This window comes from Silene latifolia, chromosome X (assembly GCF_048544455.1).
Source record: "Silene latifolia isolate original U9 population chromosome X, ASM4854445v1, whole genome shotgun sequence".
In the NCBI taxonomy this organism is placed as follows: domain Eukaryota; kingdom Viridiplantae; phylum Streptophyta; class Magnoliopsida; order Caryophyllales; family Caryophyllaceae; genus Silene; species Silene latifolia.
Window position 1 is genome coordinate 268,054,369 of NC_133537.1, and position 20,150 is coordinate 268,074,518.

The 20,150-nt window shown below is 42.4% G+C and overlaps 1 protein-coding gene across 1 annotated transcript; it reads left to right on the forward strand.

Moving 5' to 3' along the window:
• The first annotated feature begins 18,269 nt into the window (after window positions 1–18,269).
• On the forward strand, window positions 18,270–19,709 carry LOC141616752 (putative carboxylesterase 2). The gene has a single exon (XM_074433887.1). The coding sequence runs from the start codon at window positions 18,452–18,454 to the stop codon at window positions 19,382–19,384; it is 933 nt and encodes a 310-aa protein (XP_074289988.1). The 5' UTR covers window positions 18,270–18,451; the 3' UTR covers window positions 19,385–19,709.
• Window positions 19,710–20,150: the final 441 nt, after the last annotated feature.

The window sequence follows — 20,150 nt, forward strand, 5'->3', positions numbered from 1 at the left end:
CCGGCTCGACATTGATGTATGTCTCGGACCAGGGGGAAGCGCAAAAGCTCGTCTCAAAGGACGAGAAAGACGAAATTGTCAATGTCCAAATATCTGCCAGAGGGTGTAACATGCAGTCCCTCAAAGTGGCGAAGAAATCAGAGAAGGGGAAGAGCCCATCCTTACGACAGGAGGGTGATCCGATGAGCACCAACAGCGTCAGCATGGTCGAGGGGGCCGAGACCGAACAAATAGAAATTGACCCAGGGTGCACCGTAACTATCGGTGTCGGTCTGGAGCCAAAGTTCAGAGCCGACCTCCTGGACCTGCTGAGGAAGAACAAAGACGTCTTCGCGTACTCAACCGCCGAGATGCCAGGTGTGAGCCGAGAGGTGATCGTTCACAAGCTGAACGTACTCTCCAACGCTCGCCCTGTCAAGCAGAAGATGAGGAATTCCTCGGCCGAGAAAGATGAGGCCATCAAGGCCGAGGTAGACAAACTGTTAGAGGCGGGCTTTATCATGCCTTGTACTTACCCTGAATGGCTAGCAAACGTTGTAATGGTAAAGAAATCATCAGGGGGTGGAGGATGTGTGTGGATTTTACAAATCTTAATAAAGCATGTCCTAAAGATTGTTATCCCTTGCCTCGAATAGATAGTTTAATAGACGCAACGGCAGGCTACACTATCCGAGCCCGCTCGACGCCTTTTCAGGGTACCATCAGGTATTCATGGCCGAAGAAGACATGCCTAAGTGCGCATTCATCACCATACACGGCACATACATGTATAAAATGATGTCGTTCGGTTTGAAAAAGTTGACGCAACTTACACTAGGCTGGTGGACAAAGTGTTTCAAGATAAAAAAGGGCGAAACATCGAGGCTTACGTCGACGATGCTATTGTAAAAAGCAAGTCTGACGGCGAGCACTTGACCGACTTGAGCGAAATGTTTTGTTCACTAAGGAAATACAAGATGAAACTTAACCCAATGAAATGCAACGGTGTCCGGCAGGTAAGTTCCTCGGCGTGCTTGTCGGTGCCGGGGGAATTGATGCCAATCCGAGAAAGTCCAAGCAATCTGGACCTTCCGGAGCCGAGGAATCGAAAAGAGGTTATGATGTTGACCGGGAGGATGGCGGCTCTCGCCTGTTTCATCTCTCGGTCAGCCGACAAAAGCACCCCATTCTTCAAAGTGTTGAAGGGGAATAAAGACTTCAGTGGGGGAGGAAGAGCACGCCTTTCGTGCAATGAAAGCTCATCTTCAAACTCTCCGACCCCGTCCGGGCCGATCTTTGGGGAGACGCTATATCTATACATAGCAGATTACCTCGGCCACGGTCGATGTCGTAATCATCGAGAGAAGAAGACAAGCAAGCAACACCCAATCTACTTTGTCACCATACATCTGTTTCCGCCGAAAGAAATTACTCACGATTGAAAAAGCAGCCTTTGTCTTTGTCGTCGTTGCCGCAAGGAAACTAAAAACTTACTTCGACGCACATCCCGTGACGGTCTTAACCGACCAACCATTGGAGAAAGCATTGGAAAAATTTGAACAATCCAAGAGCTCATCAAATGGGCAAGAGAGCTATCCGCCGGCATTCAATACAAGCCGAGGCCCTCGATAAAGGCGTGCACTTGCGCAGACTTCCCGACCGAGTGCACATATCAAGAGGAACCAAACCCGGAGTTTGGGAAGTATACACCGACGGGTCCTCCACGGCGAACAGCTCAGGAGCCGGCATCCTTATCATCAGTCCAAACGGGGACGAGTTTGAGTACGCCTTGAAATTTACCTTCTCGGCCTCAAACAACGAATCCGAATACGAGGCGGTGATAACTGGAGTCGAGCTAGCTAGAGTGCTGGGAGCGAGCACATTGTGTTGAAGACAGACTCACTATTGGTTACTAACCAAATCAGAGGAGAGTTTGAGGCTCGGGACGACGGGATGGTAAGATACCTGGAAAGGGTAAAAGCTGACACTGCAAAATTGAAATCTTTCCAAATCCAATGCATTCCCAGGTCTGAGAACAACCGAGCCGACGCTCTCTCAAAACTTGCCAGTTCTACCATCAAGAATGTCACCGGACCGTCTTGGTGGATATCGTGAATGCTAAAAGTATCACTGAGACCGTCGGCATGGTGGGCAACATAGAAGCCGAGACGACGTGGATGACTCCGATAATGAAGTACAAACTGACAAATGAGTTACCGGAGGCACGCAGTCTCTCCCAGAAGATAAGAAGGATCGCCGCAAGGTACTTAGTGTTTGAAGGAGAGTTGTATAGAAGGTCCGTAATAAGGCCACTTCTGAAATGTGTCGGCCTACCCGACGCAGAGCTCATACTGACAGAGATTCACGAAGGCGTCTGTGGACATCACATGGGGGCAAGAACACTAGCCCACAAAGCTCTCCGAGCCGGCTACTTCTAGCCTACCATGCTTGAGGATTCCAGAGCTAAGACCAAGAAGTGTAAAAATTGTCAGATGCATGCTCCGGTGATACATGCACCTTCCCAAGACCTGCAACCGGTGCTTAGTCCCCTTCCTTTTGCACAGTGGGGGATGGATTTATTGGGGCCATTTCCAACGGCCTCCGGAGGAAGAAAGTACCTGATTGTCGCCGTTGACTACTTCACCAAATGGGTCAAAGCTGTCGCGGTACCTGCCAAGACGACGGCGGCCGTAAGAAAGGTAATCTGGGAGAACGTCATAACTCGATTTGGGTTACCCCAAGTCATGGTGTTTGACCACGGCCGAGAGTTTTGGAGTGACATAGTGATGAACTGGCTAGAAGAGCTTGGTATCAAGTTTGCATACTCCTCCGTCCGCCACCCTCGAGCAACGGCGGGCAGAGGCGGCTAATAAAACAATCCTAAACGGGCTGAAAAAGAAAGTTGAAGATGCGAAGGGAAGGTGGGTGATGAACTACCCGGCGTCCTATGGTCCCTTAGAACCACGGAGAAAGAAGCAACGGGATACAGTCCATTCCACCTAGTCTATGGGTCTCGAAGCCGCATCGCCAATCGAAGCATCGGTGCCGACATTCGGAAGGCAAACCTTTGATTGATCGAGAATGAGGAAGGCACGAGAGTCTCCTAGACCTGGTCGAAGAAAGCCGAGACACGGCACGGCTTAACTTGGCAGTATATCAAAATCGAATGAGAAGAGCATACCACCAAAGGGTCCACAAAAGAAACTTAAGAGTAGGAGATCTAGTCCTAAGAAAGTCAGCCGCCACCAACAAAGGAAACATCCATGGGAAAATGACGGCCAACTGGGAAGGACCCTACAAAGTGGTTGAAGAAATGAGGCCGGGTACATACCGGCTGACAGACATGGGGGGAGTGCCTCTAATGAGCCACTGGAACACCGACAATCTTAGAAAATACTTTGTATAGCGGCGGAGGTGTCCGAGACCGTTGTAGGCACCCCAACGCTTGATTATATCTAATGAAGAATGTTCCAAGTTTTCTATCAAAGTAAAATGTCCCTCCCATAGTCATACCAAGATTTTTACAACAGCAGTCAAAACGTAAACTCGTTCACCTCGGCCAAAGACGGGAGTGACGAGGGAAACGCGACTTGCCCCACAGCAGTTGATCCAACATACTTAGGAACGTATAAGTACGGTTGAGAAGCGCAAATCGGACGCCTCGGCATGGCCGAGAGTGAAAGAGGAAGCGATCAACACGTCTACAGATACGAACGCTGTCGCGCCGTAACCTCGATTTCCTCGGCCAGACCGAGAGTGACGGGGACACAACGACCGATACGCTAACATGTTCACAACGGCGGTTGGGAAACGCAAATCTGACCGCCTCGGGCGGTGGAGGAAGCGACCGACACGTCAACATGTTTAAAAACGTTAAGTACAGTTGAGATACGCATTCTAACTGCCTCGGCCAAAACCGAAGGTAGAAACGAAAGAAAAAGCGCTCAATTAATAACGAAAGAAGACAACTCAGACAAAAATGAGAAAAAGACCTCGGCCAAACCAGAAGCAAAATAAACAAACTCTTATTAAAAAGTGTTTACAGGAAATACAAGGAAGAAGTCGACGGCCGTCCCCATAGGGATAGCCTAAACACTACCTACCAAAGTTTACAAAAAAGAAGGAACAAAGCAAAAGGTCTGGACATAAGACATGAAGTGCCAAAAGATGGCAGGAGGAAAGGCTTAATAATTGGCCCCGACAGTGAAGCTATCCGAGATGCCGGGTGAACCCGGTGACGACCGCCCGTCTCCCTATGCTCTGCTTGCTCGCCACCGGCGACATCGTGACATTATCTTTGGTGGGCGACCAGTGAGCCGATCGGGCGGCTTTCACTTCACCGCCTTTAGCCTCTCGGCTTCCTCCCGGCCGCCTTCGCCTTTTCAAAGCATGGGCCGCCTTCACCGCATGACCTCCTCTTCCTCCTTCTTCACCTTTGCCTCCTCCATGACCTTCTCTTCCGCGGCCTTCGCCTTAGCATCAAGCGTATCATCAAACAGCTCGTCAAATCTTTGCCACGGAAAGGAGCCTTCAGGAAAGAGCTCTCCGATCACTTCCCTGGCAGCTTCCTTGGCCAGGTCCCGGTATTGGGCGCACATGTTAGGGAGGACGACGCTTTGGAGCGTCTCAATGTCCTCCTCCCTCTGGGTGAGGATTGCCTTTGTGTTCCTGTGTGACTTCGACTGAAGCCGATACATAGACTTCCATTCTTCCATCTTCTTAACGGTGAAGTCAAATGCTTTCTGAAGCTTGTCACGCTCCTCCAAAGATCTTAGCGGCATCGCCTCCCCGGCCTCAACCTTGGCTCTCTCAAAGAAGGACCGCCTTTCAGCGTCCTCCCTAAGTTTTCGCTCAAAGAAGGACCGTCTTTTCAGCCTCAACCTTGGCCCTCTCGGCTTCCTTCTTCGCAGCTAGCCGAGCTCAAGCTCGAGCCGCTCAAGGCGTGGGGCGCTTCGCCATGACCTTTTCTTGCTCCATAATATGAGCACCGGCCATATCAGCCCACTTCGCCAACATCTTTCTAATCTGGGCGGGGGAAGGCTTCGTGGAGGAGGAGATGACTGCGGCATCTTTATCACCCGTCTGCGCAGGTCGCTTCTCAATAAGCCGTTCAGAGGGACCGGTAGACGGCGGCGGTTGATCTACAAAAAATTCGGGCAAAGCATCCATGTCAACGTTCATTGACATGCCAGAGAGCCTGTCATCGTGAACGCCTAATGAACCGGCTAAATCGAACCACAAAGTTAGATCGTACAGGCTTGGCCTTCTTGGCCGGAGGACCCATTTCTTTCTGGCCTCGGAAAGGTGAGCGGCGGCAGAGGGCGTAGATCTCTTTTCTCTTACGTAAGAGAGGAGATTCTCCGCCACGGTGACCTCCTCATCGGTAATATCGACGACCACCACCGTCTCCTTTTGACTGCGCAGGGATTGGAGGTGGAATCGAAGTTGACGCCGTCGCCGCCGAAGACGTTGCTTTTCGCTTTCGGCGCGGCACGTTACCGGCAACCTTCGCCTGGGCCGCCGTCACATCTAGGGCCTTCAACTGCTGATCCATAAGGTCGTTTGGCGCCGGTCTGCGATCACGTGTATCGGCCTTCGGATGCAACTCAACAACTTTCTTGTCCTTGTCAAGTCCCATCTTCTTGAGGTCTGCGATCACGTGTATCGGCCTTCGGATGCAACTCAACAACTTTCTTGTCCTTGTCAAGTCCCATCTTCTTGAGGATTTCCTCAGACAGATCCGGGCCAAAACGGTCTGTAAAAGAAACGAAGCAAGAGTTAAATAAAAGAAATAAATCAAGGTTCAAAAACAGAAACATTAAAAGCAGAGATGGGCCTCACACCGACCCCACTCACCCTGTTCGAGGGCTGGTATGAGGCCGGCGTGGCAGAGCGGCTCATCTTGAAGAATGATCTGCGTCAGGGGCATCCATCCCTTCGGTGTCCCATCCTTCTCAGTCTCAAACAGCTTCATTGCCCGCCGTTCGTCCGCATTAAGATGGACCTTCAAGGCGTCCATCTTAAGCTTATGCCGGGAGACATATTTCTCACGCTCCCCTTTGCTCTCGCACCGCAAATTGACACGGTGCTGGAAGGACCGAGGCAGTGGATAATCCCCTGGAACCTTAACATATACCCACCGTGCCTTCCAGTCCTTGCGGGGAAGTAAGCTTGGGGACGGTGATATAACCCGGCTGGCTCGTCAGTATGCTATACCACCCCTTGCCACCTTGAACATTGATTGAAGGTGATGAAGCCGGCGGAATAGGTTCACCGTTGGGGCCTCCCCCTTAAAGTGGCATAGCCACACAAAGCCAACAATCGTCCCGATGGCCAACGGATGCGGTTGTGCCACGCGACGTTCATTGCTTTAATTATGGCAAAGAACGTATGCATTGAGAGGAAACCGGAGCCCATACTCCGGTGTCTCATGTATATGCCGATACAACACGGGGGAGGGCAAGACGGCTGACCCTCTTTAGGAATAACAATCCTATACTCCCCGCCGAAGGAGAAATGATGTTCGAAAATATCGGTATGTAATAACAATGGCGAACTTGTTGGTCCAAGCACGATCAGGGCCGATCTTACAGGCGTCGCCGTGATCCAGGAGATGCGGCCTCTCCTCGTCGGAATAAGTCCTTTCCTCATCATCACCATCATCATCACCGTCATCAACATCATCATCATCATCCGAGAAACCATCCAAATACCGATCATCAACCTCAGGAGAAGGAGACCTAAGGCCCCCGGATCTTATCGGGATGGCGGCCGGTGCCTCCTCTTCATCAGGGCGCGACGGGGAACCCCCCGGCGCAGGATTACTAGGTCCGGCATCAGCAGAAGACATGACAATGAATATTTAACAAGAAAAAAAAGATTGAAGAATTTGTTTGATTACCTTGGAAGGAAGTGTTACACCGAGTAAACGCTTCGAGAAATTAGAAAGAGAAAGGAACTCTGCGAAAGGAAAGCTTAACAAGAGAAAATTTTTTGAAAATGAAATGCGGAAGGCCAAAATAAGGGGCTAACTGCCCTATTTATAGAGCAAAGCCCACTCAATCCGACCAATCAGAGCAAAGCCCATGAAGCGTCAACCAATCAACGCCGAGCCACGTGTCAAGCATGCAGCCATGGAATGTCAATCGACAAACAGTTACAAAACTTCTTCAACGCGCTCCTTGACAGAATGCCAATCGACGTATCTTCTTCAACACGCTCCTTGGTATCTACTTGCCGAAACGGCCTGCTGATTCAACCAAGCTTGGCAGCACCGGCTGGGGGCAATCAAAAGCACACGGCACTCACAACCTCGGTCTCGGCCAGCGCCACTTTCTTTTCCACATTTGAACATCCATGTGGAGGGGGGATACTGTACGGCCTAAGAAGAACCAAGCCGAGGTAGAAGAAGCCGGGGCAGAAATTTTTACTTGCGCAGAATACGCTCAACACTCATCGAAGATCCATACCACGGCATAGACTACGCTGGGGGCAAATTGATGGAGCATATTCTGCACCCGCTGACCGAGTCAAACATATTGAGCAAGGTCAAAGATATCCAAAGCAAGTCAACACCTTGGACAGCCTAGCCGACGCAGCCTGTCGGCCTGTCCCTTGGGTCTCGGCCTGGCAACTAGCCAGCCGGGAGACAAATCCGCGTACTCACATCCAAGACCCCAAGGCATGGAGTCAACAGGGCCCGCCGGCCCGCCATGGGTCCCTCGGCCGTGGGTAGAACAGTCTTTCCACCTGCTCTGCCACTTGGCCACTACGTGACAAAAGGTGAAAGACTATAAATACTCCTCAACCCTCATTGAGGAAAGGATCCGCAAATAATCAATTAAACATACTAATCTGGTATAAACTCCCTTATCTCTCTACAATATACTTTGTGCCAAGTAACACACAACTTAATCCCTTTAAGTTTACTGACTTGAGCGTCGGAGTGAGTTCGCTCGCACAAGCCGAGAGCCTCGCTTGTTCATTGTTTCAGGAGAGGCCGAAAGGAAGAGTCAAGCAAAGTCATCATTCTACAAGCTTACGTGGTAACAAATCTGCTCCGTAATTACACCCGGAACAGTACTAAAACTACAATAAAACGGTGAGATAAATCCTAAGGAACAAGTGTTCCCTAGGACAATATAAGATAAAACTCAACAACAAAATAACAAATAAAACCATGCTCCCCGGCAACGGCGCCAAAATTTGATAGGCTCATCGTGTACCTATGCAAAAATACAAATTGGTACAACAAATGAATGTAGTATTTAAGGGGTCGAATTTCACAGAGAGCTCGGTGGTTATTATTTAGTTGTTATGAAATGAGTTTTATCTTAGTAGAAAATGGTTGGTAGGATTGAGTTTGTTTATAAGTAATGATGTAAAAACTGTGAATAAAACAATATATGAAAATATGCAAAAACAATATGATTAAAAGATTGTTTAGAGAAATCGGGTCACACATGCAATTTTATAAATGTTTCATGTTAAACTCGGATTAGGTAACGTCAACTAATTGTTTAGGCTTAGAGATACCCACCTTACGGCATTAGTATCAACTAGGGATGGCAATGGGTAGGGTCTGGTCGGGTCCACCCAGACCCGGACCCGAGATTTTCCCTTTGGACCCGTACCCGACCCAGACCCCGCAAGGGTCTAAAATTTGAGGACCCATACCCGGACCCTAAAGGTAAGGGTCGGGTCTGGGTCTACCCGCGGGTCCGAGTTTCAGCCACTTTAATAGCAGGATTAACAGCTATGGGGTCTATAATATTAAAAAAAAAAAAATCATACTACTTTAACATTATGAGTTTATTAATCTCTATTGTACACTACCAATCCAGTATACATACCAAAGAGATTAAGAAAGACAAAGAAGACCTAAATTAATTTTACTTCCAAATACATGTGAAAGAATCAAACTTGGAACCCTAAAATCAACACCGTACTTGATAGCCGTCTCCATCTGACCGTCGCTGGCTGCCGTTAATGGTGGTTGTCGGTCGCCGCCTATTAGAGAAGTGGTTGCCAGTCGCGTATTAGTGTTGTGGTGGTGGTTTCCATGTGTCAGTGGTCGAGTGGTGGTATTGTCAAAAGAGTTTGGTTGAGTTTTATCACTTTATGGGATGAGGGAAGAGAAAGAGACTTTAATTGCTTTGGTTTCTACGGTTTGCAATTATGAATTCAGAAACGTTGTGATTTTGATTTTTTTTTTTAATGAAGGGTCTAAGGGTCGGGTATGGGTCTCATAACTAAGACCCGGACCCAGACCCGAAATATTTTCTTAAGACCCATACCCATTGGGTCTGAAAAAATGAGACCCATATATACCCGACCCATTAGGGTCCGACCCTCAGGGTCTGGGTTTGGTCCCCGACCCACTGCTGTGATTTTGATTTTTTTTTGTTTTTAATGAGGGGTCTAAGAGTCGGGTATGGGTCTCATAACTAAGACCCGGACCCAGACCCGAAATATTTTCTTAAGACCCATACCCATTGGGTCTGAAAAAATGAGACCCATACCCGACCCATTAGGGTCCGACCCTCAGGGTCTGGGTCGGGTCCCCGACCCACTGCCATCCCTAGTATCAACCATAGACCGGGTCCTAGAGAAACTTTCGTCCATGACTAGGCCGTCCTACTACACATGCTTAGTCTAATTCAATTCCATGCCTCTCGACTTTAGAACGAATGAAGAAACTTAATCTACGATTACGGCCAATAACCAAAGATTAAACGTGACGAAGCAAACATGTGATAGAAACAATTTAGACAAAATTATTATCAACCTATTTTAACATGTTACATATTTGATTTTGCATGGTTCCCTTCATTCCCTATACAAGGAAAACTACTCTAACATGTTGAAAGTGTAAACTAAACTAATGCTAAATGAAATGATAAATAACATAATGAAAATAGAATAAGAATTACCTTGAATGGAAATGGAAATGGAAATAGAAGAACAATGAAAACTAGAACAAACTTGAAATGTAACTTGGAATTAAACTTGAAATGGAATTGTAATGTAATTGCTAAAAGGAAATGTAAACAAACTAAACTAAACTAAGCTAACCTAAACTAACTACTAAAATTTAGAGAGAATTTAGATGGAAAAATATGTGTAAGAGTTGTTGTGAAGTCGTAGCATAAGCCTCCTATTTATAGGAAAACAATTGAATAACGTCCGGAAATGAACACACCCTAGGACTGTTCAACCCCGATCGGGGATGCCAACCCCGATCGGGGACGTAGTGTCCGAGCTTGTTTCTCTTAATTCTCCACTTAATTGCAAATGGCATCCAATGTTTGTGATTAATGATGCGATTAATCACCTGGTTAATGCTTTCATTTGGCATCTTAAGAACTTTGGAATCTCATGCTTTCCCCTTGACTTTTGACTTGTAATTTGGGCTTGACTTGGATATTTGATCACAATTGCATTTTGCTAATTAATCCAACAAATTCCCATGAAAAAACCGATGCAACTTGAAGTACAAAGTCCTTTGCTTGCTCTCACTTGGCCATGCTTCTAGTATTTGCATAATTTGTAGTATCTTAGCTCATTTTCCTACAAAACACAATTGAACACACAATTGCACTAGAAACACAATATTAGCTTAAAAACACTTTGATAAGTGCTAAATGATATGTAAAATCAAACTAATATAAGGGGTTAAAATGTATAAAATATGCACTTATCAATGGAACACCTGCAAAGACGCAAATAACAACTACAAATACGACCAAAAACCAATCCTAAAGTTCAGAGTCTATGGTTGCAAAAACCATTTATTACACACACAAAACTGAAATGTAAAACAGCAAAAAATTAAACTCCGGGTTGCCTCCCGGGTAGCTATAGTTTCAGACAGGTCCCAGCTCGACCTTCTTTTCTTCATCCAGCTGCTCCAGTTGGTCACAATCAAAGCAACTCAAAGCTCTTAGCAGATGATCATAAATCTGCGCATGTGCTACACAAAACTGTACGTAGCACCACAATATAATAATAATATAGTAAATTGAAATGTGCATCCATTTAAGCCTAACGAATTTCCTATGACAGATCCCAAATTTATCCACAAAGTAATTCTGCCCACCAGCTACGGGCAGAATATAAAAGCTCAAATTAACCGCGAGTGGAAAATAAGAGAGCTCATGAGCAGTTGACTCAAAAATAATGCGAGTATAATCCAGATGCACTGACGAGTTTGTATTGTGAGGTGGAGGAATTTGGTCTGCTAAAGGAGAAGGTGGGTATTCATCCCAAATGCAAGGGACGGTAAAGTCAATTGGGTCAATTGGGTCCTCAATAATAGGTTCATCCATAATATCGTCATAACTATCCCATTTAACCTCAAGACTGTCAAAACTTTTCTCCTCACTCTCCTTATAGCAAGTCTCGTCAGTAGGGAAGTTCTCAAAGAGACCTTCCCAGTCGTCCTCATTATCTGTGCAAGAATCATAGAGGGGTTCTAAATTATCCTTATAAAAGGGATTATCAACCACTCCAATGGTCTCCTCTATTTCTCAGTCAGTATTTCCTAAAACGGTTTCTAAGGTCTCACCCACCCCCTCATCCGAGTCAACATGAAGAGAGAAATTAGGTTTAAGAGTTTCATTAGCAAACCATTAAAAAAATTCTAATACCTCTTTTACGGGGATTCCTTCGAAATCCCACTTACCATTAGCCTCGAGATATGCTCGCGTAGGGGCATTAATTCCCCGGATGATAGACTGGCATATTAGGAGTCCTGAAAGCATTCCTCGTCTTGGTTCGAGCCACTCCTCCCACCTGTCTATATAAGAACCAAAACATTCATTCTCTCTCTGCGGAAAGTCAAGAACGAGAGACATGAGAATGGTCTCAAGGAACCGAGGTTCCTTGGGACAAGAAATAGACTAAATAAAAAATAGATAAAACTACGCTACCTCCCCGACAACGGCGCCAAAATTTGATACGGTCGTCTCTGTACCAAAAATAAATACCTAAATATACTAACAGAAGCTAGTAATAAGTAGGGTCGATCTCCACAGGGAGGCAAGATATCTATCTGTAAGTACGTCTATCTATGTCACAAATGGGGGTTTTGTATTTGATTTTCTAAACTACTGAAGGTTTAAGGGCAAGAGAAAAGAATAAGAGAGATTAACAATAAAGAGAGAGAACTAGGATTGTCGGGTCATCAATGAATATCGAATGATTGCAGCTAAGGTCACAGATCGGTCGCGAGTATCGGTCTAAGGGGCAACGAATGTCTCCTTCCGGTCTCAGTTCGCCCTAAAACACTATTAGCTTAGCTTCCGCCCTCACTAAAGTATCCTAATGTTCACTGCAGGTCTCACCCCTTCCAAACTTCCAGTCTAGGTTAAGGCTTACCAAATCAATTAGCCAAATGCATCGATTCAAGCAGCTAATTACAGTTAATTGCAATGATTAACAACAAAGACATGATAACAACGAAAGATCTGTAAACCTAATTAGCAACTAAGAAAAATTCATTGAATCCCCTAAATCCTAGCAGGAGAATTAGCTAAACATAAATATAAATAAAGAAAGAACAAGAGATGAAGAAATAATAACCATTGCAGATTAAAGAGAGTAAAAAGAGAATTACAAGTTAAGATCCGGAGTAAAGAGAGGCAAGAACAAAGTAGCAGTAATTAAGAGAGAAAAACAGTGTTTAAGAGCGTATGAGGTGATTATTAACCTAATGACAACTTCCTTTATATAGGGAAGTGCTTATTAACATAAAATAAACCAAACACGGAATAAAAATCCCGAGTAAATATGCTAGTCATTCGATCGAACAACTTTATATTACTCGATCGAACAAATACAAGCTAAAACCTATCGATAGAGGACTTTAGGTACTCGATCGAACACTTATCAAAAAGCCACATTCGATTGAGTAGAAAAAGGACTCGATCGAACAAGAGAGTACTCAATCGAGTACTTTCCAGCGCACAATTCCTGCTTCGCGCACTGAACTTCAAACGGCCGCCATTTCTTCGTTACTTAAGCAAACAGAGCGTTTCCAGTGGCGTTGGAAAGATAAGAGGACAAGAGTTTATCTTCAATTAGAATAACCTGAAAATAAATTGTAGAACTCGAGATATGGCTCTTCAAAGTAGGCACTAACAATTTAAAGTTGTTCCTTTGCTCGCCTAGCTATCTTACTTCTTTGCACATCACAATTAGTAGTTTCCAAGCTCCGACTCGACTCATCTCCTAAATTCATGAATAGGAACATGTATTAAGCTTGATTACGCTTCTTTCCGGTTCATACCTGCAAATAATACAAGGCAAACCAAAGTAGACTATTCGGGGGACATTTGTAGCTAAACACTACTAAATATGCATAAAGATGCGTGCAAATATGGTACAATAAGTCTATATAAAATGCACGCATCAGAGGTATTCACCAAGAAAAAGTTCAAAGCAATACAATTTACATTAACAGTTTAGGCTATCGAAAGTGATGTGGTTTAACATGGTCTAAAATTAAAAATCTTTGGACCCACTATTAGTTGTTTATTAGCTATACCACCTGCTACGACCTCGCTCTCGGATAAAAGCATACCTTATAAAACTAACATGGCATGTATGTATTTGAAACAGGAAAAGGCAGAGTATCTCAACATAATCGAGAGCAAAATTCGTCACAACAGCTTATACATCCAGGTAGGCCCAGCCACATCTCTCTCGTAGCCGAGTGCTTAAGTGGGTGCTTAAGCACCTATCTCTAGACTAAGGTGATGCAGGACAGAAAAGGTCGGTAAAATTTTGGGATGTTTTTGCGTATGGTGCACCTTTTTCTAGGTATAAAGACCACTTCCAACTGCCAAGTCCGGGTGCAAGTCGACCTTTAGATGTATTTTCGGTTCTTAGTTGTTGTATTATTATTGGCTTTCTTGCCTTAAACATCGTTGCACACAACAAACCTGCTTCTATGCCATGCGTAGCTATCTATCTAAACAGGCATCTGTGTTAAATATCTTTTCTGATCTCAGGGCTATGGGCTAATACTATATACTTGCCCTAAGCATTTTCCATTCCCTTTCTAGCTGAATATACAACCTCTAAACTGGATGAAAAGTGATTCAAGGATGCCTAAATAACACACTTCACACTCAAAAATTGTACATCGTAATAATTAACATAGCTTTACATCTTCAATTACAGTAAATCATTATATTGTTTGAGTGAGATAGGGTTTGGTTAATTAGGCTTTTTTAAAAAAATCATCAATTTTTAATAATAGGGCACCTTATATATTGCATTTGTATGTTCTCTGTGTTTGGATCTGATTTGCATATGTGAAAAGTATGATTCATAACTGCAATTTGTTAGCATCATATTTGATGCATAGGACTAGCTATCTTCTTTATTTGCTTGTGTAATTAGCATAGCTATGAAACAATCATTTTTCTCTGCTTCTCTGTTATTGAAAGAGTAGAACTAGTACACTGGAAAACCAAAACTTGACATGTCCACAACATCATTTTTCTCTGGCAACAAGCTTTCTCCTGCCAACTCAGGGAATCGGGGGTACAAATTCCTGCAGTCTAATGCCTTATCAAAGTATGTAGAGGTAAAGACAAACATGGTTGTGTATGTGTAAACACGCGTTATCGTTGTCTATTCCTCTATGCTAAGCGTCTACGTCGAGTCTGTACAAAAATGTGGTTATGTGTAACCGCATAAAGGCGTAGTATGTCCGAGTGTGCTAAGAGTCTGTATCAAGGTATGGTAATCTCTGTTATGTGCTTCTAAAATATTGTACTATGATGTGATTTACCATTACGATTACGCAACATGGGAAACAATCGTATACTAGGCCTCGTCATAGCAAAAAGCCTACAGAAATTCCGAGCCCCATGGAGCGATACCAATCCTAATAAACGAGCAACACTAACTTGGGGTATGGCGCGCGTGTGCGACAACTAGTATCATTTAAAAGATACTCAAAAAGTATCCTAAAATCGTAACTGCACAAACATCCTAAGATGTAGGCTGCAAAGTCTAGGGAAATAAGTTGTAAATGAAATTTTAAGATGGTATAACCTGTAAACAAAATTTTAGGATGGTTTTTAATTGAGTTAGGAAACATCATATACTATTGTTGTTATTAAAGTTTGAGATTTCGTATTATATGGCTAATTGACGACTTGATTAGTTAGTTTGTATAAATGGATAGCAATTATATATTATATATTTGTATAAATGGCAAATTATATATTTGTATAAATGGCAAGCAATATTAAAAATATCATACCTACTTGATTAAATATATCCCGAATATCTAGGCTTCAGTTTAGAAAACTGTATCATATTTGCTAGAAGTCCAGCAAATGATACGTGGCGATTAAATAGGTTGCTAGTTGTTGCTTTTTTTTTGGTCTAAACCATCCGGTAATCCGAACCACATTCACTACTACAGATACAGGCTATAACAACGGTTAAAAACCGTTGTTATATAAAAAAGCTGACGTTGTTAAAGCGTCCGTTGTAAAAGGTTTTAACAACGGTTGGTTTTCTTAAGAAACCCGTTGTTAAAACTATTAACAACGGTTTTAAGTATAAAAACCCGTTGTGGAAAGTGTGACTCAATTTTGGTGGGAAAGTTATAACAACGGTTAATTTACAAAGAACCGTCGTTATAACTAAAGACAGCGGGTTGTTTCTACATAACCGTTGTTGTTTGTTTTTACAAAATAAAAAAAATTAAATTAAATATTACTAGATGCATGCATAATTACGGGGCCCGTTATAATTCCGATGCATGCATTATTACCGCCATCCCTCCCGTCTTTGTGCATATGAATGGACAATATATGAATGAGAAGGGTTTACATTAGATTTGAAGCGAGGGGAGATATGATGATTATGGCACAACTTCCTAAACATGCATATATTATATTAATTAAAAAACAACTCAAAGGACACATTACTTAGTATAAATACATACATTATCTCAACCACCATTCCATTATCTCACTATCTTCAAACCCTAACTGCTAAAACAATCTCCAACCCCTAATTAATCTTTCAAACTAACAACTCCAAAGTTCATCAACAAAATGAACGATTACATCCTTAAAACTCTTACTATGACCGAGAACAACAACGGCTTCATCCGCCGGTTGCTCCACATCGAGGACAGTTTTAAGAGCTATCTTGTGGATGCTCAAGCCGCACTCAAGGACGCCAAAAGAAATGGCTTTGACAGAGCGGATTGTTGCGGCTATATGACGATATAAAGAATGGCGAACGAAACCTCCAAATAGCTAAGGAGGAGAGGAGGGATATCATAGAAGAGAATAAGACTCTCTATGAAAATATAAGAATTGCATTTTTAGAAATGTAATTTTTTTTTTAATTTATGTATATATATATATATATATATATATATATATATATATATATATATATATATATATATATATTAATGAATTATTAATTAAGTTTATCATGCATTCCTCTCTATCATCTTGCTTCTTCTTTGTTTTATTTTATTTAATTTGTTTTACGAGCTAATTAAGCGAATAATAACATAATAATGATTGATAAAAACCCATCATATATACATGCAAATTAAATGAAATAATTAAAAAAAGAAAACAATGAAAGACGATGAAACCAACAAAGGATGGCGAGATTTACCGATAATTAGAGAAAGTAAGAGACGATGAAACCAACGATGTGGCGAGATGATAAAGCGGCGATGAGAAAGAGAGAAAGAGACGATGAGAAAGTGTGTTTGCTGTGTTTGTGTTTGTGTTTGTCTGTATTTGTGTTTGTGTTAGGTTATGTATGTGTTTTGTGGTTGTAGCTGATCTGTGTTTGTGTGGTTTATAGTATTGAAAGTATTGACAACGGTTGTTCAACAACAACCGTTGTTAAATAAGTTTTAACAACGGTTGTAAAATAACAACCGTTGTTAAATAAGTTTTAACAACGGGTTTAAAAATACCCGTTGTGATTACTTTTCACTAACTTTGCGCCAATTTTGCGCCAAATTATTAACAACGGTTGTGCAAATTTAACCCGTTGTTAAAACGTATAACAACGGTTATATAACCATACCCGTTGTAATTAAGTTTAGTAAAAATCGCGCCATACATTCTACAACGTCTATTGTGATTTTCGTGCATAAACGTTGTTAAAGGGGCGTTGTAGTTGCCTGGATTTGTAGTAGTGATTGGGCCGACTAATCCGGATTTCGGGGCGTGTCCAAGGATTACGGTATTTAAACCCCTCCCAATCGCAGTTGTGGGGGATCGATCCGCAGACCTCCCTACCAAGCGCAGCCCCATGCTACCACTACGCCAACCAACGATTGGTCTTGCTAGTTGTTGCTTTAATATAATATATGAAGATTGTATTCTCAAGTGTAAAACAACAAGATTGAAGTTAATTTTAGAGTAAATTATCAAAAACTCCCTTTTATATACATCTTTTTAAAAATTACTCCCTTTTATGAATTTTTTTAAAAGTTACTACCTATAAATAGGGAAATTTTAAAATTTGATAGCAAAGCTCTTTTCCGGTGAAATATGATGTAAATGGACCGATTTACCCTTCAATTATTATTTCCCCTTTTTGCCTACCAACCCATTGTACTCACTACTCAGGTCATTGTGTTACTTCCCATTTAGCAAACCCCCTTCTACCCCATTTTCCTTTTCATTCATCTTCTTAATCAAAATCTTATGCGTAATCTGTGCTCATCAAATCACCACCTTCACCTTTAGGCTTTAGTTCATCCTCTCCAACATTAAACAGGTTTATAACTTTTTTACTCTAATTTTCCAAGTTGCTGTTAACTTTCCCCATTTCATTGACTTTTTAGCATTTAATTTCATCTATGTTCAGATTAATGGGGGAGAGAGGGGAAGACAAAGTAACAGAGGCTAATGACTAAGTGTATAGGATATAATAAAATAAGGAGAGGGGTATTTTCGTTAGAAAAAATCACATTTGGAGGGAAAAATTTAAACTCGCCGGAATATCCCTTGTTGATTCGCCTGAGATGAATTTTGGTAGCAAATTTTAACGTTTGGCAATTTAAAGGTAGTAAATTTTAAAAAAATTTATAAAAGGGAGTAATTTTTTAAAAAAATGTATATAAAAAGGAGTTTTTGATATTTTACTCTTAATTTTACATTAATGTTCGTTTTAAAAAGTTTTATATAACAACTACGAACAAAAAATATTACTTGGCTTATATTTTTTCAATCAATTGCTTACTACAAATGCATTGCAATTTGCAACCATACATTAATTAATAACACGTGAACATCCACTGTCCTCAATCCTCAATCCTCAATCCTCATACCTCATATACCCTCTTCCCCCGTCCTTCCATACTCCCTAATTCCCTACAAAAAAAAAATCTCTATATTCTTTTTATTATTATTTGTTTCTCTCCTTTGACAATTTATTAAAACCAAGAAATAAACAATAAACAATGGAAGTTCAACGCACATCAGAAGTACTCCATGACTTCTCTCCTCGTATTAAAGTCTATAAAAACGGTACTGTTGAAAGACTCCACCAAGACGATGTCGTTCCACCGTCTTACGACCCAAAACGCCGCGTACATTCCAAAGACGTTACAACACCTCTAGGAATTTCTGCCCGCATTTACATGCCCGACAACGTATCAGAAATGCCCAAATTACCCCTCTTGATCTACATCCATGGTGGTGCCTTCTGCCTCTACTCCTCTTCCTCCTCAATTTACCATAATTACCTAAATTCATTAGTTTCCGAAGGCCGCATTATCGCGGTCTCACCTAATTACCGTCTTGCCCCCGAATTCCCCATCCCCGTCTGTTACGACGATTCATGGGCCGTGGCCCGCTGGGTCGCGGCCCATGCAGATGGAAACGGGCCCGACCCATGGCTGAACCAATTTGTCGACTTCAACAATGTGTATTTGGGCGGAGATAGTGCGGGTGCAAACATTGCCCACGAGATGGTGGTCCGGGCAGGGTTGCGTGAGGGGCTCGAGCCTAAGGCCCGAGTAGCTGGACTCGCCTTAGTCCATCCGTTTTTCGGGGAGGACGGGGCGAACCCACTGTGGGAGTTCTTGTGCCCGACCACGGACGTCGAGCGGGATGTTAGGTTGGATCCGGGTTTGGACCCGGGCCGGCTAAGAAGGGAACTCCAATGTGGGCGGGTGCTGGTATGTGTGGGTGAGAAGGATTTCCTAAAGAGGAAAGCGGTGAGATACTATGAGTTATTAAAGGAAGGAAGTGATTGGAAGGGGGAAATTACAATGTGGGAGACTCCAGGAAGAGGGCATGTGTTTCATCTTTATAAACCTGAGTGTGATGAAGCTAAGGAGCTTTTGAAATGTATTGCTACCTTCATTGGTAAACCAAGTTTGCAATTGTAGATTAGAGTTTGTTTCGCTTAAGACGATAATAACCGTTTTAATGGTAAAACCGAACCACATACTTGAATCTGTTTTACCATCAAAACTATTAAGCAAGAATTTGTGTTTATGGTTAATTAGGTTTAAAGCTTTTTTGATTTGTGTTTTAAAAACACATGTTAAATATATCTTTAAAAAAAATTGTCCATTAAATTATTCATTGGAAGCTGAAAATAAGTTTTCATTGATTTAGATATGTATCTATTCAGCTATTTATAATACCACGAGAAGATGAGATTGAAGTCGCTATTCTTATTTCAATAATATTTTGTGACGGTTTATGGTTCATTTACGGAATAATCGATCTTTTATTGTTAGCAACAAATTATAGAATTTTTTTCAAAGAGACGGTCTCACGTTATGAGATCGTATTATTCGAGAATTTGTGTTCTTATTAGGTTTTTAGGTGAATTGTACTTTGTTTAACAAGTATTGAGGTGCCATCAAATGCCATAAACCCAACTTATTGCATCTTTACATAAATGGGTTTTTTCTAATATATATTACTCCGTATTAATGTTTTTAATTTGATTCTCACTAAAAGCTTTATACCATTTAATTTAATGCGTGAGATTTAATAACTTGTCATCTCGTACGTACGAAATAATTTATGTCTTGTACTTCAGGCATCATACTTACGTTATCGGTTTAAACCAAAATGTACTTGTACGTCGTAATAATTACGTAATATGAAAATTTGTTGTTTTTTAAGACAAAAATTAAAGTG

What these genes read in the sequence shown, in the direction of transcription:
- LOC141616752 (XM_074433887.1), top strand. Translation starts at nt 18,452, where the DNA reads ATGGAAGTTCAACGCACATCAGAAGTACTCCATGACTTCTCTCCTCGT.